Here is a 27,330-nt window from a genome sequence, read left to right as displayed (position 1 = left end):
ATCAAGAAATGGGCAGAAGACATGAACAGTTTTCCAAAGAAGACATCCAAATGGCCAACAGACACATGAAAAAGTGCTTAACATCACTCAGCATCAGGGAAATCCAAATCAAAACCTCAGTGAGATACCACCTCACACCAGTCAGAATGGCTAAAATTAACAAGTCAGGAAATGACAGATGTTGGCGGGGATGTGGAGAAAGGGGACCCTCCTACACTGTTGGTGGGAATGCAAGCTGGTGCAACCACTCTGGAAAACAGTATGAAGGTTCCTCAAAAAGTTGGAAAATAGAGCTCCCATACGATCCAGCAATTGCACTACTGAGTAGGGGGATGGTTTAGCCTGGTGATGGGTATTAAAGAGGGCTCGTTCTACATGGAGCACTGCACGTCATACACAAACAATGAATCATGGAACACTACATCAAAAACCAATGATGTAATGTATGGTGATTAACATAACAATAAAAAAATTTTAAGTCAAAAAAAAGAAGAAGTGGTGATCTATTCTGGGGGTGGGCAACTTTTTATAAAGAACCAGATAGTATTTTAGGCTCTGCAACCCAACAGGTTTCCGTTGCAACTACTCAATTCAGTCTAGTGTGAACCAGCCAGAGACAATGTGTAAGCAAATGGGCATTGCTTATATTATATTGTATTTAAATTGTATTGTAATTATAATAAAATCTTATTTAAAAAAACAGGCTGGATTTTGCCCTTGGGCCAACAGTTTGCCAACCTCTGCTTTTATTCCAATACTGAAGGAATGGAGACAAACATTACATTAGTACCCAACGTGGAAACTTCCTAAACAAAATTTATCAGTACTTTTTGATTTATAGAATTTTTATTTTATATACTGACTTGAGAAACTAATTCCCATAAAAGATATAATTCTGCTTAGTAAAAATTTAGACATGGCAATTCCAACATTCACATGCTTCCCTGTATAAAATGTAAATTTACCAGGATTGTGTTATTCAAGACTACACAGTAAACTCATTAGACACCAAATTACAAATCAGAACACTCTTTAAAAGTCACTTACCCACTGGATATGTTCTGCAATTAGGCAGCCAACTACTTTTTTGTCATTAGAAATAAAGAGAAGTGTTTTAGTTCTGGAATAGCACATTAGTGGGGCCTGTTGGAAACCCAAATCATTATCAACCATCTCTCTAATCTCGTCAACCTGCCAAATAAAGAACAGTGTATTTTGTAACAATGAAAGGAAGCACTGTATACATGTTAAAACATACTATTTCAGTTCAGTAAGTTGAGCATATTATTCCAAGCAGAATATTGCCTACAGAAGAGCTCTTTGCAATGATTATGCTAACCAGTAATGTTTCTCAAGGCCTGTGGAACAACATGCAAAATGGGGAAAGAACTGGACAGTAATGCCAAGCCCAGCAGTCTAAGTAACAAGAACAGTGAGAGCTCCTACAATAGACAATAAGAACATTAAAGCATTAGAAGCATCACTGGTTTGAGAATTGAAGAGAACTTCACTAGAATCTTAGCCAGGCAAGCACTTGTCTTCCCAAGCCTTAATTAGTACTCTCATCAGTAAAATGGAAGTGAGCACAGAGGAAAGAAACACATGTTTATTCCTTAACCACCACTGGCCAGATACTATGCAAAGCACTTTATAAATATTATCTTATTTAAATCCAACATTTCTTGGGTCTATGGTCCCTCACTTTACATATGCAAGAAAGAAAGTTCAAAGGTAACTTTCCCATGTCAGATATTGGACATCTAGAAAACCAAAGAGCAGAAATAATGCTAATATGGCATCAAACTGTGCTTCTTCTAGTCTACCTCTAGAACTGTGGTCAAGGTCAAATATGATAAGCTCGAGCTTCTGGAGGCTCAAAGTCAAAGGTTTCTGTAGGTAATCAAACATTAGTTCCTTCTCCAGTTAAAAAATAAATGCAAATATTCAGTCCAACATTCATTTGTATTACTAAGTTTAAAATTAAAATAACCCCAGGGGTGCCTGGGTGGCTCAGTCGTTAAGCGTCTGCCTTCGGCTCAGATCATGATCCTGGGGTCCTGGGATCGAGCCCCGCATCGGGCTCCCTGCTCTGTGGGAAGCCTGCTTCTTCCTCTCCCACTCCCCCTGTTTGTGTTCCCTCTCTCGCTGTGTCTCTCTCTGTCAAATAAATAAATAAAATCTTTTAAAAAAAATAAATAAAATTAAAATAACCCCTCGGAGGGTTAAGTATTCATACCTCTGACATGCAGAATACCATGTTCAGGGATGTAAACTCAAGTCCTCCCAATCCTGGAACACTGTCCCATAACACAACTCACAATTCAGTTCCTAAAAGCAAATGACTCACAATTCCTTAGATTTTAATTTTTAACTCACTATGGATTACTGACTAGTAATATACGACACTGTTACTAAGATTTTGCCCTAAGAAACTAAAATGAGGAAGTTAGCATTTACTGAAGATTCTTAGTTAAGAAAAGTCTGAATGCCACATACGGTGGTGTAGCAAATTTCCCACTGTTCATTTCCAACGGTAATAGTTGGAATTCCAAAAATTACATAATTTAATTTTCATTTTATCAATCACTAATCCAATATTAATTAACAAGTATTTGTTTTTGTGACAAGGATCAATGTTTCAAATATAAGACAGGTGGCATGGTTACATGTCATTCTAAATGTTATTGTCTATATTATTAGGCAGTGGTAGTATGGGAGCTTATTTGGTTATCTGGGATTGTCCAGTCATACATAATACAAGGCATGTGAAAAGTCAAAAACCACAAGATAAAGTAGAATGTTAGTTATATTTTCAAATAATAAGGTCACCCTTTCAAGTGAAGTTTTCCTAAATTGAAAGAGGTCCAATTGTTAACCTAAAAAAAAGAACAATAAATAAAACATTTCCCTTGTGTTTCCTAGACATTTTGGACACACTCTAGTGAAACTAAGTTTTTCAAAAGACAACTGGACCCACCACGTTACATTATAAGGTACTTCTGAAAAGGCAGACGGAGGGTGAAGAAAACATTTTGAGCATATTATTTGAAAATGTAATTAATATTAAGTCATTTCAAAATAAGTTTATCCTATGGTTTCCTGCCTTTTAAGATACCCAGTATAATAAAATGAATCCAGACTTCATTATCTCTCTGAACCTTCAAAGTATGGAATTCTAAAAGCTGGACTAAGCCTGGCTCACACCAGATAAGATGATTTCTTTAACATTTTATGATTACCTAATGTTTAATTTCAGAACTTCTATGACTTTTTGAAAAAGATTTATTTATTTATGAGAGAGAAAGAGCAGAGCAGTGGGGGGAGGGGCAGAGGGAGAGAGAGTCTCATGGGAGACTCCCAGCAGAGCCCAACATGGGGCTCGATCTCATGACCCTGAGATCACAACCTGAGCCGAAACCAAGAGTCAGATGCTTAACTGACTGTGACACCCAGGTGACCCTCTATGACCTATTATTATATCTTCTTCTACAATAAGCTTTTATTTAAAAATTTACTCTCAACATGAAACTTTACAATTGTTAATTTTCTAAGTTACTGTCAAATTTTAATTATAATTCTGATTTTTTTAATGAAAGTAATACTTTTTTTAACTAATAGATTTATTTATTTATTTTAGAGGAAGAGAGCACAAGCAGGGGGAGGGGTACAGGGAGAGAGAGAGAGAAGCCCAAGCAGACTCTACACTGAGCAAGGAGCCCAACGTGGGGCTCAACGCAGGGCTTGATCTCACAACCCTGAGATCATGACCCTAAGATCATGACCTGAGACAAAATCAAGAGTAGGACGCTTAACCGACTGAACCACCCAGGCACACCCCCAAGTTTTTTATTTATTTAAGTAATCTCTATGCCCTACATGGGACTCGAACTCACAACCCTGAGATCAACAGTCACACGATCTTGCAACTGAGCAGGCAGGTGCCCCTGTAATTCTGACTCTTAAAGTCACTAATGTGGCATTAAACAACTAGCATGCCTTTTATTCATTCCGTCACTCAAATTACTGGTAACATGGGACAGTAATCAATTCACTAAAAATTTATTTCACATATCCTAGACACATAAATTTAAGCATAATTTTTAAGTATAGTCTTTAAGTGCTTATTTGCTGTTTTCAGAGCTCGTGCTTAAACATGCTATGCCAGTAATGCGCTATCCTGTTAAAATGACTACAAAATTACATTATCTACAGGCGCCTGGGTGGCTCAGTTGGTTAAGTATCTGCCTTAGGTTTGGGTCATGATCTCGGGGTCCTGAGATTGAGCCCCTTGTCGGGCTCCCTGCTCAGTGGGGAGTCTGCTTCTCCCTCTCCCTCTTCTCCTCCCCCTCTCTCTTTCAAAAAATTAGACATTATCCATTCTACATGAAATTTCACTGGACATTTACCTTTTTCAGAGCATACTTTGGGTCTTCAGGAAGAACCATTATTATCCTGCCATCAGGATATTCAGCCAAAATTCTTTCTTTTTTCCAACCCTAGATATAAAAAATATGAATGAATTTTATGTTATATTTCATTCATCAGATTCACAGATAAGAAGAAAAATATATTGATGTATCTAAAAATTGCAAGTATGGAAAAATATTCTCATTAATGTTTAACTGATAAGATATGATGAATCAGCTATTTTGTTAGGCATACAGTGGGTACAATGCAAATTAATTTCTCTATACTACTCATTCAGAAATCTAATACCACAAGAATATTCTTAATTTATCATTTCCCATTTTAAATTAATTTTGAAAATCACGCACCAAAAGCAAGCCCCTTAAAAGTCAGTGATTCCCAGAGCCTAAAAGATAACTCTCCCGTTTCTTGATAAAAGAATTTAACTCTTAAATTTCTTTGGAACATGGTTACCTCCACAAACAAACACTCATGGTTTTATGTCTGGCATGCCAAAGACCTCCAGGAGGTTTTAAATGAACTGATTTGCATGCAGTAGCCCAGTATGTAGTAAGGAATAGTTTTTATTCTTATTGATCACAACTATCAAAGTCACAAGGAGACTATAAAAATATAACTACCTTCTAAGAATCTAATAGGGAAGGAGAAGCTACGTTGTGTGTATCTGAAGTTAAACATACTCAAAAAAAGAGAGGTAATAAACTCTTCTTCAGATCCACACTCGTGGTGATTAATGAGCAGAACCTGCATGAAAAACAAAACAAAACAAAAGCCACTTAAATCTAGTAAGATGGGACTGAACCAGAGGTTAAAACTAGGAGCTTTGAAGTTAATAATAAGTACAGAAGGAATGAGCTTAACTGGTTGTTTCATTTGTCTTACCCAACCAACTTTACATTAAAAAAAAAAAAAGAAAAAGGGCCTTTCAAGAAGGAATACGTACTTCTACTAGAGAAAACCATGATCTTCTGAGATCTTTTAAGACAATGAAAGCTCAATAAAACCAAGAAAAAAGTAACTACATTTTTAAAAAAATATGGCAAGTCAGAGAAGAGGCTGATTTTCTTAAACAATTTAGAATGATTTTTTGAGGAGAGGGGCAGGATCTTGGGGACAAAAAGTCTAGTAATAAGCTTGGTAAATGTAACAATCTGAAGTATATAAAATGAGAATTCATTTAAAAAATAGAGCACCCAAAGATAAAGTAAGCTTCAGGTGATTATAATTATGATTGGTTAAAAAGTTCTCAAGATTTGCAAAGGAGCAGAACAACAGCCACAGAAGTCATTTTTTTTTCAATTCAGAAATTAAACCTGAATTTAAGTAAACAATTTTTAAAACATAAAAGATATCACCTCTTTAAAAACAAATTTATATTACTATGTTAATTTGGGAAACACTTTTAAAATAAATCCATTTTCAATAAAAATGAAAATGGAGTTTTCATTTTAAAAGTTGAACCACAAATTCAATGAAGAACTAGAAAACTTAAGTAACCCTCATTTATAAGAAAGTCATAGTTGGGGGGCGCCTGGGTGGCTCAGTTGTTAAACATCTGCCTTCGGCTCAGGTCATGATCCCAGGGTCCTGGGATCCAGCCCCACATCAGGCTCCTTGTTCGGCAGGAAGCCTGCTTCTCCCTCTCTCACTGCCCCTGCTTGTCTTCCCTCTCTCACTGTGTCTCTCTCTGTCTCTTTTTAAATAAAATTAAAAAAAAAAAAGTCATAGTTGGGAGCCTGGGTGGCTCAGTCGGTTAAGTGTCTGCTTCGGCTCAGGTCATTCCGGGGATTGAGCCCTGCATCGGGCTCCCTGCTCGGTGGGGAACCTGCTTCTCCCTCTCCCCGTTTGTGTTCTCGCTCTCTCAAATAAATAAAATCTTAAAAAAAAAAAATAAGTCATAGTTCCTCAGCTGAATTATCTAAAGAAAATTTGGTAAGTTATTTTCCTATTATCTTTAAAAACAAAAATGCTGGTCTAATGTCATTACATTGCACTATAGGCACTAGACAAATTGTTTTACTATCTTTTTAGTATTAAACTTTCTCTTGAAACAACCTGACACTTGCACATTCATACAGAAAATCATATCACAATTGGATTTGACGTAATTTTATGTTTTAAATATGGGTCTGTTTCTTCATGTACTTAAAAAGCAGCAGGAATTTGCAAAGGGCAGATTATGATTTTTTAAGTTTCATGAAGACAGCATATTTTAGTGAAAACTATTTAAGAGTTCTGGAGTAAAAGTTCAGGGTTTAGGGGCACCTGGGTGGCTGAGTCAGGTGAGCAACTGCCTTGGCTCAGGTCATGATCCCAGGGTCCTGGGATCCAGCCCTGCATCGGGCTCCCTGCTCAACAAGGAGCCTGCTTCTCCCTCTCCCTCTGCCTGCCGCTCCACCTGCTTGTGGTCTTTCCCTCTCTGTCAAATAAATAAATAAAAATCTTTAAAAAAATTTGTTTTCAGGGTTTAAAGCCTTGTTTTGTTGTTACTAGCTATACGACCTTGCGCAAATCACAAACTCTCTGCTTCCTGATCTAGGCTATGTACAAAATGGCTGTCATCACCTCCATCACTTAGTTGTTAAGAGGGTTGTATTTAAGATAATTCCTCACACAGAGAAGCCACTCAGTAACTTCCATTCTACCTCCCTAATGATATCAAACTAAGATCAGTGCACTACTCTAAGAAAACACAAGTTAACTAATAAAAGTCCCCGAAGTTAAATACAACATCATGGACAGATGAAAGAAGTATGCTGGCTCATGTCTGTCAAATAACATACTCAAGACATTTATATGCCTCAACTGCAGTTATCTCTTTCTTGGAGTTAATAATCACACGATCCTCCCGACCTTAAAAAGTTTACAGGAGACTATCTGCTGCTTGAAACTAAGGCAGAGGGGAAGGTTGTGGGGGACGGGCATATACAATTTAGAGGAATAATCAAACAGCCACAGCTTTCGGCAAAGATATAAATTCAAATGCAGTGCATTTACACTTCTCGCCTTTAGCTCTAACATGTTACACACATCCCTCTGCTAGTGAGTAGTATTTTCCAAACCCCAAATTTTCTTAATTCACCCATCTGGCTGTGAAAGCTTATCCTAACAGCAAACAATGACTATTTGTTGTTCCTTGCCACTGTACTTACTCTAAACTTTAGAATCTAAAGAATGGAAAGGATTTCTCCTCTCTTTCCATTTAAAAAAGGTATTAATTGAAAACAAAATACATTAAGTGGCCGATACACTGATGTATACAATTGTCAAAATTCACTGACCAAACATTTAAGATCTGTGCATTTAACTGTATGCAAATTATACCCCAATTTTTAAAGTTCATACTAATCGCTTTCATAAAAGGCTGAACGAGAATACCCATGAAAGAAATAAAACCAACCAGCTTTTTAAAAAATTATCAATATTGCAAGAAAAAAGACAGAGGGAGAACCTTTAGATTAAAAGACTTAAGAGGTATACCAACAAATGCAATATATAGATCTTAATTCAAACAAATAAACAGTATAGAAATTATATCTGGAGAGCTTTGAACCCTAAAGAAATATCTGATATCAAGGAATTAACTATTTTTTTAAGGTGTGGTTATATTCTTTAAATAACTTTTATGTAAAAAACGATCTTTTCATCTTTTAAATCTGAGTGATTTAGTTTTTCCTTTTAGCTTATCTATATTTCCTATTTTACTTTAATAAAATGGTATAATAAAGGTATTAAAATACTTAACTATCCCAAGCAGCTGGTTTTAAGTGCATGTTTGGACCTTTTTTTTTTAGAAACATATTCGTATATTATCAGCGTTACTGATAAAGATATGTTTCTCCTCAGTGTGACCTTCACTGAACTTTAAAAGTATTAAAAGTCGAAGGAAACTGGGTGACTAGTCAGTTAAGCATCTGCCTTCAGCTCGGGTCCTGATCCCAGGGTCCTGGGATGGAGTCCTGCATCGGGCTCCCTGCTCAGCGGGGAGCCTGCTTCTCTCTCCGCCCTCTGCCTGTCACTCCCCCCTACTTGTGCTCTCTGTCAAATAAATAAAAATCTTAAAAAAAAAAGTATGAAAAGTTGAATAATTAGATGGAAAAATTCAGTCAATTCAAGAAATATGTACTGACCACCTACCATGTGTGCACACCACTGATCTAAGCAGCATACAAAGCAATAAAGAAGACTTTAAAAATCAGTTAAGACCAAGATTCAAATCCAGACTCTGCTACTTACTAGCTGTGTTGCCTTGGGCCAATTACTTAACCTCTCTAAACCTTGGTTTCCTCACCTATAAAATGGATATAAAAACAGACATTTTTCCAAAGAAGACATCCAAATGGCAAACAGACACATGAAAAAGTGCCCAACATCGCTCAGCATCAGGGAAATCCAAATCAAAACCTCAATGAGATACCACCTCACACCAGTCAGAATGGCTAAAATTAACAAGTCAGGAAACGACAGACGTTGGCGGGGATGCGGAGAAAGGGGAACCCTCCTACACTGTTGTTGGGAATGCAAGCTGGTGCAGCCACTCTGGAAAACAGTATGGAGGTTCCTCAAAAAGTTGAAAATAGAGCTGCCCTACGACCCAGCAATTGCACTACTGTGTATTTACCCCAAAGATAACACAAACGTAGTGATCCGAAAGGGTATGTGCACCCCAATGTTTATAGCAGCAATGTCCACGATAGCCAAACTATGGAAAGAGCCAGGATGTCCATTGACAGATAAATGGGTAAAGAAGATGTGGCATATATATACAATGGAATATTATGCAGCCATCAAAAGGAATGAGATCTTGCCATTTGCAACGACGTGGATGGAACTGGAGGGTATTATGCCGAGTGAAATAAGTCAATCAGAGAAAGACGTGTATCATATGATCTCACTGATATGAGGAATTCTTAATCTCAGGAAACAAACTGAGGGTTGCTGGATTGGTGGGGGGTGGGAGAGATGGGGTGGCTGGGTGACAAGACACTGGGATGGTATGTGCTATGGTGAGCACTGTGAATTGTGTACGACTGTTGAATCACAGACCTGTACCTCTGAAACAATACATTATATGTTTAAAAAAAAAATAGATAGTAGGAAAAGAAAAATGAAGGGGGGAAATCGGAGGGGGAGGCAAACCATGGGAGACTATGGACTCTGAGAAACAGACTGGGGGTTCTAGAGGGGAGGAGGAGGAGGGATGGGTTGGCCTGGTGGTGGGTATTGAAGAGGGCACGTATTGAATGGAGCACTGGGTGTTATAAGCAAACAAAGGATCATGGAGCACTATATCAAAAACTAATGATGTAATGTATGGTGATTAACATAATAAAAAAATTTAAAAAACCCGTAATACAAAATTACTGAGAACCTGAGAAAACATGATAAAATATTAAGCACAGTGCCTAACACAAATAACATACACCCAATAAGTAATAGCTCCTATCATGGTAACAGCATTTTCTTGCAGGTTTTCTCATCTGTGATTTTTTTTTTTTTTTTAAGATTTTATCTGAGAGCGAGCGAGCGAGCACACGAGCAGGGGCAGGGGTAAAGGAATAGGGAGAAGCAGACTTCCTACTGAGCGGGGAGCCTGACACGGGATTCAAACCCAGGACCCTGGAATCGTGACCTGAGCTGAAGGCAGATGCTTAACCGACGGAGCCACTCAGGCGCCCTCATCTGTGATACCTTCACAAGGTCATTTGTGATCTGGCTCTTCACCCACCTTTTCAAGCTTCCCCTCTTGAAGCTTTCCTAACACAAGACCCAGTCACAGGACATATTTAAAATATCCCAACTTTTACACCCACTATTCCTCTGGTCCAATGCCTCTGCTCTATATTCTCCTGGGCACAAAGGACTCCTAACTTGTCCTGACTTTACTCAAGTATTAATCTCACTTTTCCAATCTTCGTTGGATATCCTTATGCTCTACATTCAGAGAGTACCCTGTATGTATTACTACTCTAGCACTTTCCACAGGATTTAGGTATGTTTACTTATCTATCTGTCCCTTGCACTGCCTGTGATCTTACAAGATGGAAAAAACTATCTTTTTAATAGTAATTTTTAAAATTTAATAATTTTAATAACTTTTAAACTATGGAACATAGTAATTAATAATGTTTGAAAAACAAATAAGCTTAGAAAAAAATTACCTGAGATTTTTCATTTTTTACAGATTAAAAAAAAAGTGAAAAAGGTTACTTAACTCGCAATGGTCATATAATAAGAGGCTCTCTAGAAAACCAAAGCTTTCTAATTTAACTAAGCTCACTCACATTCTTCTCTATTATGCCACAATGACCTCAAGAATCTTAACAAATCAAATAGGAGAAATAAATAATACAAATGTCTGTAATAGAAGGTGCAATCCATATACCTCTATGCTTGAAAGGAAGTTCTCCTTGATTCAAACTAAACTTTTTATATACTGAATTCAATGTTTCTGAATCCAGAATTAGTCTTACAACCAATGTGCATATTTAATGCATTTCTTAATTCCAAAAAAAGCAGTTATCAAATTGAAGCTTGAACTTCCAAGAGAAGGCAAAATAATATTTTAAAAAGTATTACAACAAAAAAAATAAAAATAAAAAAATAAAAAGTATTACAACGATTTTAAGCAGAGAAAAAACTTTTACTGGGATTAAAGAGGAACCCAAAAGTGTTTCACAGAAGAGATGGTATTTCCCCTTTAAGGGTACAGATGAGAACAGGAAGGCATTCCCCGTGGTAGAATGTACAAACTAAAAAACAGAGGTGAGGGGTGCCTGGGTGGCTCAGTCGTTAAGCGTCTGCCTTCGGCTCAGGTCGTGATCCCAGGGTCCTGGGATCGAGCCTCTCATCGGGCTCCCTGCTCCGCGGGGAAGCCTGCTTCTCCCTCTCCTACTCCCCCTGCTTGTGTTCCTTCTCTCGCTATGTCTCTCTCTGTCAAATAAATAAATAAAATTTAAAAAAAAAAACAAAAAACAGAGGTGGAAAATTATAAGCCATGCATAAGACAATGAGTGTATCAATTTTGCTAGAAAAGAGAATTTATAAGGAAATTATGAGAAATACATTTACAAGGGCAGACAAGAACCAATAATGTTCAGGAGCCATGAATGCCTGGGAGAAAAAGGGAGAAATCAAGAAAGATTTTAGATAAGCAAAAATCATGACTATAGTTGAGCCCAATGAAGATGAATTTGGCAGCTGTATATAGGACAGATGGACAACAGCAAAAATAAATAGTCATAACATGGATTTCAATTTCCAATTAAAAACATAAATGTGTCAAGTGTCACTTAAAACCTTTGTATTGTTAAAAATTCAAAAGAACATGAAAGATCATCTGAGCGGACTTTAGTTTAAAAGTAATTGGGGTCAATTTATTTCTCTGAGCTAAATTATATCATACAATATATTCTGTTGAAATTCAAATAAAAAGTAAAAAACTACAGTCTGTTATTCAAGGACTCTATAGAGTCAATTTCATTACTTAGTACCTATGTTTGACTTTAGGCAAATACATATCCTTTCTGCTAATTTCTCATTTATAAATTAACTGTAACTACTTCATGATTCGCTAAAAGAAATAAGAAGTTTCACAGAGGTAAAAAAATTGGATCAGTCCCTGATAGACAGGAAGCCTTTAATTAATATCATTTGTTATTGTTATCGTTGTTATTTCTCCTAAATGTAAAATAACTTATATAGGAATTTAAGTTTTAAGTTAGGAAAATCTGACTCTATTCTAAAGGCACTTTATGGACTTTTCATTTTTTTAGGTATGTTACGCCAGCAAGATTTTTCTGGTTTGCTGCAATATTTAAGCTGAATGAATAAAAGCTAGAACCTCTGAAAACTTCTATTCCTCCAGTAAAACTATTTGTTTTGCCAAATCCTTTATTCAAGGACCAATTCTCTTTGATCTAGGAATGATGGAAGCTTCAGGGATCTGGAGTTTCAGGATGACTAGGCTGTCAAGATTTAAAATGAGAAATACCACATAGACCATGTAAGTTCCAAAAGGACCAAGACTTCATCCCAAGCTCATAGCACAGTAAATCAAGTACATAATATTTATTTTTGAAAGGATGGCACATGCTTGAAGAGCCAAAACCTCTATTTATGAAACCAAAAGCTTAATAACCCTTTATGCCTCAGTTTTACAATCCATGAAAGAGGAATGAAAACTACTTCAGTGGTTAACAGTGAATTGAGTAAGTTAATACTTACAGAATAACTACAATAATTAACTACAACTGAGAAACTGGAAGCTTGAGAATGGAATAATGGAAGCATCAAGGAGTCAAATGTTTATAAATATTAAAATTAAAGGCAATCAACAGGACTAAAAACAAGACTTTAATAAAAATTAGAAGATTTTACACACACACATTTATATACAGCTTTATAAATATAAGCTATACATACATAGCTTAATTTATTTAGTTATGCTGTAAACACTCAAACAGAAAAAAGTGCTTTATCACTGGAGAATGGGACTGGAAATAGAGAAAAGGTAAGGAGACTTTCACTTTTCATTTTATATCTTGTAATACTGGTGAAATTTTCACTTCCAGGTATATACACTGCTTTTTATAAATTTTTAGTAAGTTGAAGAATAAAAAATTTGAAGGCCACTCTTTCGTTTACCTAAATTATAATCTTTTTAAGGAAAAGAATGTGAAAAGAAAATTTTCTCCACAGTAGAAGTTTGAAGAACATAATGCCCTTAAAAGAACAAATTAAAAGTATTTAAATGTTCTTTTTTGTGGGTAATACAATGATAATATATAATAAAAAAATTCTCAATGCCTTTTCATAATTAAAGACCATTTGATACTGAAATGCAATTTTAAAAATTATTTTGGGGGCACCTAGGTGGCTCAGTCGAGGGTCTGACTCTTGGTTTTGGCTCAGGTCATGATCTCAGGGTTGTGGGCTCTGTGCTCAGTGGGGAGTCTGCTTGAGATGCTCCCCCCCCGCCCCTCCCCACACTGGCGCATGCACGTACTCTAAAATAAATAAATCTAAAAAAAATCATTTTGGAAGGAACTCAATGATTTAGACAGTGACATCTATTTTTTAAGTTATTTCCCATTCCTCAAACATCCTGATATGCATTTTTTTAATAATAAATTTTTCTCAGGGAATGGTGAAAATTAAGTCCTAAGAAAGGTTTTCATGAGGTGCTTTATATGTTCTGAACAGCACAACATTTTCATAGATAAAATGAAAGAGTCTTAAAACTATTTTGAGCTCAATAATTTCTTGATTAAGAAAAACAAAAACCTAAAAGAGAAGTGATGAAATCTGGTCTTTATGAAAGTAATCCAATTTATCATTCAGAAGAGTCCAGAATTCAATCTGTGCTATTAGTATTTTACTATATGGTGGTAACTTTCTTAACTGATACCCACCTAATTAACTTGCTGGATTAACTAATGCTCAGTTTTCCCTGAGTAAGAGAAACAGATACCTGGAGCACACTGACAGATGACCAGTGAACAACCTTGTTATCCCACACCTGAGTGAGACAGGATTACCAAGTATCATTTGTTCCTAAACTTGTGTATGCCAATTTATTTATTATTACTTTTTAAAGATTTTATTTATTTGAGAGAAAGAGAGCACAGAGGGAGAGTAAGAGGGAGAAGCAGACTCCCCGCAAAGCAGAGAGCCTGACAGTGGGGCTCGATGCCTGAGCCAAAGGCAGATGCTTAGCCAACTGAGCCACCCCGGTGCTCCTATTTATTATTTTTAACTATAAAATGTAATCAAATATTAGCTAAACAGTGGAAAGATAGTTGTTCTAATGAAGATAGATAGAATACTCTGGAAAAAAGCAAAATAGGCCAAGCCTCTTTTAAAAATCAAAAATATAACAAGAATAATTCTGTACCCAGAGTCTCAGATTGCTTTGCAATGTCTAAGTTCTTTTTTTTTTTTTTTAAAGTATATCACAGAGACTAGCTAGGAGTATGATTTATATGAGAAAAAAACCAAAGCTAATCAGCAGATCCATACTCAAAGAAACAGTCTCCCCATAGCAATTACATTTAATATAAATGTATATGCTTCAAGTTATAGTAAAATGTTTAAACTACGTAATGACCATACAGAAAACATTTCCCTTTGCCTATCCTATAGCCATTCTCTCCCATTCTTTTTTTGTCCCATTTTGTTTGGTAATATCTGCACAAATTATGATTAGTCTAAGTGTTTCTCAACAGGGCTATTACTGACATTTTCAGCTAGAATGTTCTACCTTTTTTGGAACGGCATTGCAAAAAGTTTAGCACCCTTAGCCCCTACCCACTAAATGTCAACAACATTCTCCACATATTTCCAGATGTTACCTACTAGAAGTTGTGTAACAACATCAAATTCCCCTACTGTGACAACCACTGGCAAAAACCAATTATCATTATCTTTGTTCTTTTTGCCAGATTTTTGCTTTCCTAGCTCCCTTGCAGCTAAGGGTAGTTACCAGACCTAGTTCTGGTGAAGGAGACGAAAGGAACTTTGTAAGAGATTCTGGAAAAATGCTGTCCTTCACTGATGAAAGGAAAAAGTCACTTAAAAGGGCCTGCCTGATAGGGTACCCACCCCAACAAACATTCTTGTTTTAAATTTGAACACAGTATCTGGACTACAACAGTCTACTTTAAGGACCATGAAGTGGTCCTTCACAGCTATGAAGCCAGAAAGTCAGTACCTTAAGAGAGGAGAGCACTGAATGAGAAATAGCCAGCACTCATGATGACATGGTTGAACTGCTGGATGGAACAATCCTAAAACTACGTGCCTCCAGACTTCTTAATACAAAGCCTTATGATTTAAGCTGTTATTCAAGTACTCTGATACCAAGGGTCCACTTGAATCAACTTTTCTGAATAACTGACCCAATTCTCCAATTTTGTCAGTTAAAAGAACTTCTACTATAATTACAACATCAAAATCTATTACTATAGGAATAATATTTCTCATAAGATATCCTTGGGTCAGACCTAATGCAAAGTCAAACAAGAGGAATTATGAGATTCTTTTCTCTCCTGTCATTCTCAAATACTATGGAATCCTAAATAGCTCTTTATTAGGATTCACCAATTTAGTTAAGCACTTTTCAACATACATTAATGACTTTCCAATATGTAAGAAATATTTTATTTGATGTAAATCTTGTCTCAAGGTTATGTGGGGCTTAGCACAAATATACTGACCTCCTCAATATTGGTCATAATTTTTAAAAACTCATAGTCCAAACTCCATTCACTCCTATACCCAAATATAAATGGGGCCTCCAGTACTGAAAAATGTTCTCAAAATGTACTTTTTTTTTTTAAAGATTTTTATTTATTTTTTGGCAGAGAGAGAGAGAGAGAGACAGCAAGAGGGGGAACACAAGCAGGGGGAGTGGGAGAGGGAGAAGCAGGCTTACCGCTGAGCAGGGAGCCCGATACGGGGCTTGATCTCAGGGTCCTGGGATCACGACCTGAGCTGAAGGCAGATGCTTAACAACTGAGCCACCCAGGCACCCCTCAAAATGTACATCTTTGGGAGTTATATTCCCAGTTAGGACAAAGCATGTCATAGAAAATCACTGTTCCTCTTTTAATAAGAAAACAACCAATAAACTAAAAGCCATGTTTTCTTTAAAAGCACTGAAGAGCTATGGACTGATTTCCAGGGATGAACTAACCCTTCCTGGATGAGCAGAGACCAGCAGCCATTTTTATCCTAAGACACTGACCAAGCCTGGGAGCATGAGCATGAGAAAGAAAAACTGCCATAGGCAGAGGACAAGGAGAAGAGTGTCCTGCTGGGACAAGAAAAACCAAATCTTAATGGCTGAGTTAGCATGGCTGTCTGAAATATGGAGGAGCTTCAAACACAGAAATAATTCTCCACCGGGACATCTGCTGAGTTGAGCTGGAAGGTATAGAGAGATCTACAGAGTTTAGATCCTCAATTTCTTCTGGAGAGAGGCACCTGATCCCAACCTCAGAACATTAAAAACCAAAATGGATGGGAAAACAAACTAAAATTTCATCCCAACTTGAGTCTTTTTTTTTTTTTTTAAGTAAGCTCTACACCCAACAGGGGTTTGGAATTCACAACTGTAAGGTCAAGAGTCACGTGCTTGAGGTGCCTGGCTGGCCCAGTTCGTAGAACATGCAACTCCTGATCTTGGGGTCATGAGTTCGAGCCCCACGCTGGGGGGAGAATTTACTATAAAAAAATAAAATAAAAAAGAGTCACATGCTCTACCAACTGAGCCAGCCAGGCCCCCCAACTCAATTCTTAATTAGATCTAAGAGATCAGCACCTGCTGCTTGACAGGCTATATATAGGTGCCTGACAGCAGAAAGGTTAAACACTTAGGAAAAATGAAAGGGAAAGCTCTACTTCAGTCTCTACTATCCGTTCATACACAATGCCAATAAAAATGCCCAATAAAAAATTTTGAGACTAGATTTAGAAAGCTAAAAATATTGTCAAGAGGTCAGTTCTTCCCAACTTGATCTACAGATTCAATTCAATCTCAATCAAAATTCCAGCAAGTTATTTTGTGGATACTGACAAAATGATTCTAAAATTTATACAGAAAAGCAAAAGAGGTAGAATAGCCAACGAAATAGTGAAGGAGAGGAACAAAGTGAGAAGACTGATGCTACCTGACATCAAGACTTACTATAAAGCGCACCCTGTCTGGTGGCAGGGTCTGGGGAAGGGGTGCATGTCCGGCCACAAAGGTGGCAAGAAGCCCCTGAAGCAGCCCAAGAAGCAGGCCAAGGAGATGGATGAGATAAGGCATTCAAGCAGAAACAGAAAAAGGAGAAGAAATTCGAGGAGCTAAAAGTGAAGTCCATGGGGAAGGGACCCTGGCTACAGGTGGAATTAAGAAAAATGGCAATGAGTTTTTCTTGCGCCTGAGGCAATGGTGATCCTTAATTCCATTCCTGATTAAACATCTGTAGCCACCTATAGCTACAATGAAGTGTTGTCTCAGACAGTGATGGACATTTAAGAATAAACTTTTGTAAAAAAACCAATCATTAAAAAAAGACATATAAAACTACAGTAATCAAGACTGTGATACTAGTGAAAGAAGAAACAAATAGATCAGCGAGCCCTGAAATAGACCTATATAAATATAGTCAACTGGGGCACCTGGGTGGCTCAGTCGTTAAGCAACTGCCTTCAGCTCAGGTCATGATCCCAGGATCCTGGGATCAAGCCCCACATCGGGCTCCCTGCTCGGCAGGAAGCCTGCTTCTCCCTCTCCTATCCCCCTACTTGTGTTCCCTCTCTCACTGTGTCCCCCTCTGTCAAATAAATAAATAAAATCTTTAAAAATACATATATATAGTCAACTGATCTTTGATAAAAAAAGCAACTGCAATGCAACAGAGACAGGACATTCTTTTCAACAAATATTGCTGAAATAACTGGACATCTACATACAAAAAGAATGAATTTAGGTACAGACTTCACACCCTTCACAAAAATTAACTCAAAATGGATCACAGAAATATAAAAGGCAAAACTATAAAACTCCTAGATAATAACAAAGAAGAAATCCAGAAAACCTTCAGCATGGCAATGACTTTTTAGATGTAACACCAAAGGCATTGCACATCATTAAAATTAAAAACTTCTACTTTGCAAAAGACACCATCAAGAACATAAGAAGACAAGCTGCAGACTAGGAGAAAATATAAGAGCTGACAAGGGCTGTTATCCAAAAGATAACAAAGAATTCTTAAAACTGAACAATAAGAAAAACAACCCAACTAAAAAGTGGGCCAAAGACCCGAACAAACACATCACCAGAGAAGATATACAGATGGCAAATAAGCATATGAAACATGTTCCACATCACAGGTCATCAGGGAAATGCAAATTAAAACGAGATCCCACTACACACCTATGAGAACAGCCAAAACCCAAAACGATGACACCACACACTGGTAAGGACATGGAACAGGAAATCTCATTCACTGCTGATGAGAATACCAAATGGTAGAGCCACTATGGAAAACAGTTTGGCAGTTTCTCACAAAACTAAACTAAATCTTACCATACAACCCAGCAATCACACTCCTATTTAGGAAAAGGAGTTGAAAACTTATCTCCACACAAAAGCCTATACCTGCACATGGATATTTATTGCAATTTTATTCATAATTGCCAAAACTTGGAAGCAATCAAGATTTTCTTCAGTAGGTGTATGGATAAATGAAATATAGTATATCCAGATAATGGAATATTATTCAGCACTAAAAAAGAAACAAGCTATCAAGCCATGAAAAGATATGGAGTAACTTTAATTCCATATTACTAAGTGAAAGAACTCAATTATGAAGAAAACTATATAGTGTATGATTCCAACCATACAGCATTCTGGAAAAGGTGAAATTATGAAGACAGTACAAAAGATCAGTATTTGCCAGGGATTAGTAGGAAGGCAAGGGTAAAAAGGAAGAGAACAGAGGATTTTAAGGGCAGTGAAATTATTCTGTATGATACTATAACGGATACATGTCATTATAAATTTTTCATACCCCATGGACCACCACCAAGAATGAGCCCTAATAAAAACTATAGATTTTGAATAATAATGGTGTGTCAGTACAGGTTCATCAATTATAACAAATGTATTAGTATGATTGAACATGTGTGTGACGGAGGGGTGGAGGGTAATATATGTGAAATCTCTGTACTTCCTGCTTAATTTTGCTATGAATCTAAAACTACTCTGGGGCACCTGGGTGGCTCATTTGGTTAAGTGTCTGTCTGCCTTTGGCTCAAGTCATGAGCGTCTTGGGATTGGGCCCACTGGGCTCCCTGCTCAGTGCGGAGTCTGCTTCTCCCTCTCCCTTTCTCTCTCCCCCTCCCGACCCCCACTTGTGCTCTCTCTCACACACTCTCAAATAAATAAAATCTTTAAAAAAAAAAAAAAAGTCTATTACCACAGGGGAAGGGAGGGAAAACTGAATAGGAAGAAATGAGAGAGGAAGACAAACCACGAAGACTCTGGACTCTGGGAACCAACCGAGGGTTACAGAAGGGAGGGGGGTGGAGGGATAGGGTAACCGGGTGATGGGTATTAAGGAGGGCACGTGTGGTGATGAGCACTGGGTGTTATACATAACTAATGAACCAATGAAAACTATATCAAAAACTATGATGGCTAAATGAACATAATAAAAAAAAGTTTTTATCAGCATTAAAAAATAAATAAAAAATAAAAAAATATTAATGTATTTAAAAAAAAAAACTTAACTAGACCATGGACAGAATTAGGAAATTATGATCCAAGATCAAGAAAAAAGGCAACAGAAACAGGCCCAGTGATGACCCACATGTTTGAACTAGCAGAAAAGAACTTGAAAATTTCTGTAATAAATGTTAAAGATTTTAAAGGAAAAGATGGACAAACTAGGGGCGCCTGGGTGGCTCAGTCAGTTAAGTGTCTGCCTTCGGCTCAGGTCATGATCCCAGGGTCCTGGGGTCGAGCATCGGGCTCCCTGCTCCGCGGGAAGTCTGCTTCTCCCTCTCCCTCTGCCTGCTGCACCCCCTGCTTGTGCTCTCTGTCAAATAAGTAAAATCTTAAAAAAAAAAAAAAAAAAAAGAGAGATGGACAAACTATGTGAAAAGGATTTCCACAGAGAAACTGAAACTTCCAAAAATGTACATGCCGTGACAGAAAGATTAGAATTATTTTCATATATATAAAGGAAAATACATCTTACGTAAAATTTTAAAATGAAACTGAAGAAAAACCACTGGTATAAAATGATCTTACATATTGTAAGAAAAGGAGTTTAATTACTTTCACTATTTTTCTAAATGAGGAATGAACCACTTTAGCACCTAAATTCAGTCAGGTATGTAATTCTATATGCAAACCTAGTTAATAAACCTTTAACTGCCACAGTGAATTCAAATTTGGGCTGCTTTTATATATTTTGAAGTACATTACTAATAGTTCTATTTTGCCTAACACATCAAATATACACAGTATTATTTCATTTCCCCCCAAAAGATATTTATAGTATCAATTCCCAATCAATAAATATAAGAGTTGCCAAAGCCCAGAAACATTTTCTGGTTTAATATCATTTTTATATGAGATAACAGACTCAAACACTCTTTGTTTTCTGGCTTCAGATCAAAATCTGCTCTTTAATTCAGTGTATTTGTTGAGCCCCTAGTGCACATTGGCAGGTGCTATTTAAATGTGATAACAGAGTATCAAGGACTCTGCTCTGACAAAGCTTCTACTCCAGTGGGAGATACACCAAACAAATCTTCACAGTGGGGAAAACGATCTAAAGAAGATAACACTGAGGCGCCTGGGTGGCTCAGTCGTTAAGCATCTGCCTTTGGCTCAGGTCATGATCCCAGGGTCCTGGGATCAAGCCCCACATCGGGCTCCCTGCTCGGCAGGAGGCCTGCTTCTCCCTCTCCCACTCCCCCTGCTTGTGTTCCCTCTCTCACTGTGTCTCTCTGTCAAATAAAATCTTTAAAAAAAAAGAAAGAAAGAAAATAACACTAATACTGCTTGAGTAGGGAGAAAGGGAGCCACTTTGTACTGGCTGTTCAGGGAGGGCATCTCTGAGATTGTAAGACCTAAATGAAGAGAGCTGGTGTGCTAAGATTTGAGAGAACAGTCCAGGAAAAGATAAGGAAGTACAAACACACTAGGAATGGAATGTGGCTGGAGTGGTTTAGGAACAAAAGAAAGAGATATACGAACGGAATATAGCAAGTATGGGTAAGAGTGTTAAGAGATGAGATTAGAGAAGCTGGAGTATGTGAGGCCTTGATGCCACAGTAAACACCCTGGATTTTAGTCTGTGTGTGATGAGAATTCACTGGAGAATTTTAAATAAAGGAAGTATATAATCTGATTTAAGTTTTTAAAAGATGGCTGAGACAAAGACCATAGGGAAACAAAAATGGAAGCTGGGAGACCAGTTAGGAAGCAGTACTAGGCAGGAAATGATGACAGCTTGGTTTAGAGTAGAAGCACAGTGGACATGATAGAAGTGGGAGGATTTGGAATCTATTCTGAAGGAGAGATTTACTAATGATAAATATAGGAGTATACTTTGAGTATACTTCTTTGAGTATATGGAATGCAAAAAGAAAACTGAAGTATTTTCAAGTTTTCAGTTTGAGGAAGCGAGTTAGATGGTGGCACCATTTCCAGAACTGGGAAAAGCAGAGGAAGAATAGATTAAAAGAAGTTTTTATTTGCCACTAGCTACATTATAGGTTCTCCCTCCCCCAGAATTTGTAAACTCTTTTTAAAAATGTAAAAACTGGGGTGCCTTGGTGGCTCAGGTGAGCCCAGAGTTGGGCTTCCTGCTCAGCGGGAAGCCTGCTTCTCTCTCTCCCACTCCCCCTGCTTGTATTCCCTCTTTTGCTGTCTCTCTCTTTCTCTGTCAAATAAATAAATCTTTAAAAAAAAAAAATGTAAAAATTTGTTGCATGTAACATTCATTCTAAAGGCATTTTTCCTCCACTATGTGGCCCTCCATACCAAAGCAAAATTAATTTCTGACTAAGATCTGGAAGTGCTGCTCCCATCCTATATTTATATATCATAATATTCTCAGTCTTTAAGATACAACAAAGTAGAAAAATTAGAAATCGGAGTCAAGGAAAAGATAAACAAAAATTTGAGATATAAAATCTCTACTCGTGGGGTACCTGGGTGGCTCAGTCGGTTAAGCGTCTGCCTTCAGCTCAAGTCATGATCCCAGGGTCCTGGGACTGAACCAGGGGTCAGGCTCTCTGCTCTGTGGGGAGTCTGCTTTTCCCTCTCCCTCTGCTCCTCCTCCCCCTGCTTGTGCTCTCTTGCTCTTTCAAATAAATAAATGTTTAAAAAATAAATAAAATCTCTATTCTTGCTGTATTATTTCTCTTTTAACACCCAGTTCCCTGTTTCCTAACACCTTCAAAAGGAATATAGAAAAAGTATGTAGAAGTATGTTAACAGGTATTCAAATTTCACATTAAGTAATTAAAGATTAAGTAAGAGTTCCTGGACCATGGTTTCCCTGACTCAGCTTTCTGTAGCAGCACTAACGAGAACTCTCTTTGACAATACAAATGTTCTACATCTACTAACTAATAAGGCAGCCTCCAGCAAGATATGAATGTAACTACTGAATACTGGCTAGTGTGAGTGAGGAACAGCACTTTTTGAGATATATATCAATATCTCTATTTTTTATTGAAGTATAGTTGATACAGAGTGTTACATTACTTTCAGGTATACAACACAGTGATTCCACAAGTCTCTACAACTACTCCATAATTATGCAGGGCTCACAAGTGTAGCTATCACTGGTCACCATACACTATTACAATACCATTAATTATATTCCCTATGCTGTACCTTTCATCCCCATGAGGAGGAACAGTATTTTTATTTTGATGGTTTAGTAATACGATACTGGAGAGTGTAGCTCTATAGCCAATCAGAAATCTGTCAAATCTTTCTTCAGTTTTTCTTGTCATCAGTTTCCCCATTTCTACCAATGCCATAGTAATCCAATACCACACACACCACTACATGTACTACTCTCTCCTTTTATTTCACTAAAATATTATTTCTCAGAGTGCCTGGGTGGCTCAGTCAATTAAGCGTCTGACTCTTGGTTTCAGCTCAGGTCATGATCTCAGGGTCATGAGACTGTGCCCAGCCCCGCATGGGGCTCCAAGATCAGCATGGAGCCTGCTTGAGATTCTCTCCCTTTACCTCTCCCTCTCCTTTTGCCCCTCTCCCTCTTTCTCTAAAATAAGTAAATCTTAAAAAAAAAATAAATTTAAAAATGTTTTAAATACTGTTTTTCTCTCTACATTGAACGTTATTTAAACTTAACTGTATCATTCACAATGCTCAAAATTCAGTATCTAAAAGAAAAGAAAAAGGCCAAATGGCATCAAAACCAAAGTATCACAATCTGACCTAATGCATTTTTCTGGTCTTTTTACAAAATCTCTAATTCAGTAAGAAAAAAAAATTTACTCATTATTCCCCACAAAGATGTTAAGCTTTCTCATTAGCTATACTATGGTATCAATAATAGATGACCTCCTTGTGTCTGTCCATTTAAAAAAAAAAAAGCAAATCTTAACTTTTCCTCACCCATGAAAACAAACCCTTCTGATCACTGCTCCACCAAAGTAATTACCACTTCTAAATTGAAAAGCTAATTTATAATTAAATTTAAATAACTAATACTGACTTACTACTTTAATAAATCTCTTATTGCTAACTTTTCACTTCTTTCAGGCTTTGCTCCTAACCTTGAAGGCAAGGGCATATCATATACCCTGGAGTAGAGGCCTCCACAGAGCTTTTATTCAGTCAGATATTAATTCAAAGGAGATAAAAGGAAGGATGGAGGAAAAAAGGATTAAGTTAGAAATTTCTCTGCAAAGAACCCAAACATGATTCCTTGGCTACATACTCAAAGTTCAAAATAATAGCTGAATTCTGGATAGGCTCTAGGCTTGGCAACATTCCTCAGTGCTCTAGGGGAAGTTTTTCCTGCTTTCTCTTCACACCTTTAGCAAAGAGTACCCCCAGATGATCAAGGGAAACTGAAGGTCTGTAGGTCTAAACCAGAGTCCAGGCTCCTCCTGAAGCATTAACAGCTCCTTCCTAAATAGCTTCTAATAAGTTAGATAAAATGCACTTCCTCAAATGGCATCAATGAGGCAGATGGGGTGCTATGAAGGAATAGAGAGCGTCATCACTCTTTCTCCTACCAAAGAGGATAAGGAAAAAAAATATTTTAACCAGCCAAAAAAATAGGCTCTGTGGACATCAATTTCTATGACTAAATAATTTAAATATGATTTTAAATCTTCTGAAAAGGTCTTTAGCCATTTTTAACTGTTACAGATTATTACCATGTCTAAAGGAAAATTTTTACCCTAAGGAAAAGCTATTTATTTCCTTAAAAATATATGATTAAAATTTAAAAAGTAAAACTCACTGGGATCTAATTTATTCTATTTTTAAATAGTCTTAAGTAGATCAACACTTTATTTCCAGTCCCCAAACATTGTTCATTTAAAATTAATTAAAGCCAGGGCGCCTGGGTGGCTCAGTTGGTTAAGCGACTGCCTTCGGCTCAGGTCATGATCCTGGAGTCCCGGGATCGAGTCCCACATCGGGCTCCCTGCTCAGCAGGGAGTCTGCTTCTCCCTCTGACCCTCGTCCCTCTCGTGCTCTCTATCTCTCATTCTCTCTCAAATAAATAAAATCTTAAAAAAAATAAAATAAAATAAAATAAAATCAATTAAAGCCAGAACACCAAATGACTTCTTTTCTATGTGCTTCTCTCCAGGAAACATAAACAGATAAAATTGACATTTTAAAATCAGATGTTTTCTCAAACACCTTAAGAGTGCTTAAACTTCAATTATATCTCAATTTATTAAAAGAAAGAAAAAAAAGTGCTTAATCCAAAAACACAATGCTAGCTGCTCATTAAATGTACAAAAATGCAAAGCACCACACTGGGTGTCCAATAAATGTTTAATGTCCCAACCCCAAATCCAGAGCTGTGATCACAGCAGAACATCTCTAACATATACATATGTTTTTATCCTCTGTCCATAACTAAAAAAGAATGCTACAATGTTCTGGAGGAGTCTCTACTTTAAACTATGTATACCTACGTTTGAAAATAGCAAAAGATAAGAATATTGATCTTGATGTTAGCAAAGGATGGCCAACTGCTAAACTCAATTCCTTCTCTTGAGCTTATTTCAAAAATAATAAAATAACCCATAGCTCTGTCCCATCAAGGTTGGGGTGAGGGAAGTAGGAGGAGGATAGGGCTGGGGCAGGAATCAATCTTCCCTAAACTGCTACATTGTTTTAGAGCTCTGCAAGAGCCAGAATTTGTTTAGAAGGTGATGACTCCATCTTGTGCCATAAACCAGCTTCCCTTGGTACTGTGGAAGTGCAGAGTACATATTTCCTTACTAATTTCTTTGCTTTTACTCTCAGAAATTAAGATCTTCCCTTAGGATGAAAAATTAAGGCTTTTAAACCTAATACAAAAGTGATCACAAGAATTAAATGATGTAAACTGAAAACTCATTTAAACTAACTTCTACCAGATTTATGTACATTGAATAAAATGTTTTCGCCAAGTATTCTATAATTTAGCTATCTGATAGAACTATTTGTTTTCAAGTTGTAAGGATATTAATACAGTAAAATTGGAAAAATACAAATTTCAAACAATAATCATTTCAAACAATTTCATATAGATTTCAAACAATAATCATATAGATATTTTATGTCCACACAGCTTATACTGCATTTAGTTAGGTGACAGAAGCAGGTGTGTGTGTGGAAAAGACAAATGAAATAAGGAGTATAAAGCATCACCACAATAGAGAACCAAAAAAGAAAACCCTACCTGTCTTGGGTAGAAGTAACTGGATAAATGAAACAATAAATATGAACCCTTCAACCAAAAATAAGGATACAAATTTAACTGAAGCTAATAAATATCTTTAAACAATCCAACATCTGTTGCTTATGTAAAAGCCTATATGAAATGAATTGGTGATCTCAGTTCAGATATCCTGGAGGTCTTATTAACTTGAGTGTACAGTACTGAAGGTAACATGTATAGAATAAAAATAGATTCCATTTCAGATATGGGTAAACAGCAATTACATTAAATTACTATTTTCACAAGATATCTGAAATGGTTCAAAATTATTCAAAATTTTGCCATTTCCAGAAATAACTATTAATAATACCCATTGTGTCTCAAATGCACATACAAAAATATATGCTAAAACATATTTACTTTGTGGGATTTTTTTTTTAAGTATACAGCAAATTCTGACATCTTAACCTTCAAGAATTTTTCTTTTTTAATTTTATAAAGAAAAACTCTCATGATAGCAAAAAGAAGGTAAAGAAAAATTCCCAAACCATCTATTTGGTATAATATATATCACTATCAGTTTTCAGAAAAAAAGTTGTGCTATTATGAATATTAAACAGGCTTATCAGCAGCTAATAATTATTAAAGAAAAAATTTTAAATACTCAAGTTGATAGCATTGTTAGAAGAGATGAGGTATAATAACCGCTTTAAATATGTAACTTAAATAAAGAATCCCACAACATAAACCAGGCAGAATAAAGTTAGCTGGCTTCATGTTTGACTTTGTTTTATTTTTTTTATTTATTTTTTTAATTGACTTTGTTTTAAAATAAGCCGACATACATACAAGGGCTTTGTATATATTATCACTTCCTAAAAACAGAAATTTTTCAATGTCTTAAATTTTGCAATTCACCTCTTTAAGATCCTGACCTACTCATCTGACACTGCATTTTAGAAGTCATGAACTCCACTTACCACATATTTTACAGCACTTATAAACTGGTTGTGGAAGAGCAGATGCTGTGTTTCATCTTCTGGATTTGAAGCTGTGTAAAGCATGCCACAAACATTACAGGAAACTGCTCCAAATCTTTTTTGTCCTGCATCCTATTTATAAAAAACAAACAAAAGTTTTTTTTCCCCTCCCAAAGGAATAATTCCAGAACATCAGCCTCTAAAGCTATAACGGGAACATAAAGGAGAAGTATTTAACCTATATGACAAAAAATATTCAGTGTTGATTAAAAAAGACATTAATCTGCGAAATCTGTGTGTAATTTTATTAAGAACTATTTCCATTTTAGTAATCTGATCACTCAATTCACAGCATTTAATAATTGAAAAGAACTGAGAAAGATCTTTTAACACTACAATCTTAGTCCTAAACCCCAAACAGGAAATATTCTATAAATAAGAACAAAGATACATTCTATATCTGTAATAATTACACTGGTAAAGCT

At 36.5% G+C, this 27,330-nt stretch overlaps 1 protein-coding gene across 11 annotated transcripts in view; it reads right to left on the bottom strand.

Moving 5' to 3' along the window:
* Positions 1-27,330, bottom strand: part of ESCO1 (establishment of sister chromatid cohesion N-acetyltransferase 1) — a 90,221-nt gene that overhangs the window by 13,627 nt on the left and 49,264 nt on the right. For 8 of the 11 annotated variants that reach the window (XM_025886426.2, XM_073898440.1, XM_073898438.1 and 5 more), the window contains 3 exons: positions 26,846-26,977; positions 4,407-4,496; positions 1,048-1,191 (listed from right to left, as the gene is read on the bottom strand). In XM_025886426.2, coding sequence (XP_025742211.1) covers positions 1,048-1,191; positions 4,407-4,496; positions 26,846-26,977 — 366 coding nt within the window. Of the gene's footprint in view, positions 1-1,047; positions 1,192-4,406; positions 4,497-5,048; positions 5,173-26,845; positions 26,978-27,330 lie in introns of those variants that run through there. The other 3 variants (XR_012380069.1, XR_012380070.1, XM_073898442.1) reach the window with 3 other exon arrangements.

The sequence above is a fragment of the Callorhinus ursinus genome, unplaced genomic scaffold (genome assembly GCF_003265705.2).
Source record: "Callorhinus ursinus isolate GAN/ISIS: 27379988/994484 unplaced genomic scaffold, GSC_fseal_2.0 scaffold11, whole genome shotgun sequence".
Taxonomy (NCBI): domain Eukaryota; kingdom Metazoa; phylum Chordata; class Mammalia; order Carnivora; family Otariidae; genus Callorhinus; species Callorhinus ursinus.
The sequence above is the reverse complement of the archived record's forward strand: the minus strand, read 5'-3'. Positions and strand labels throughout refer to the sequence as shown.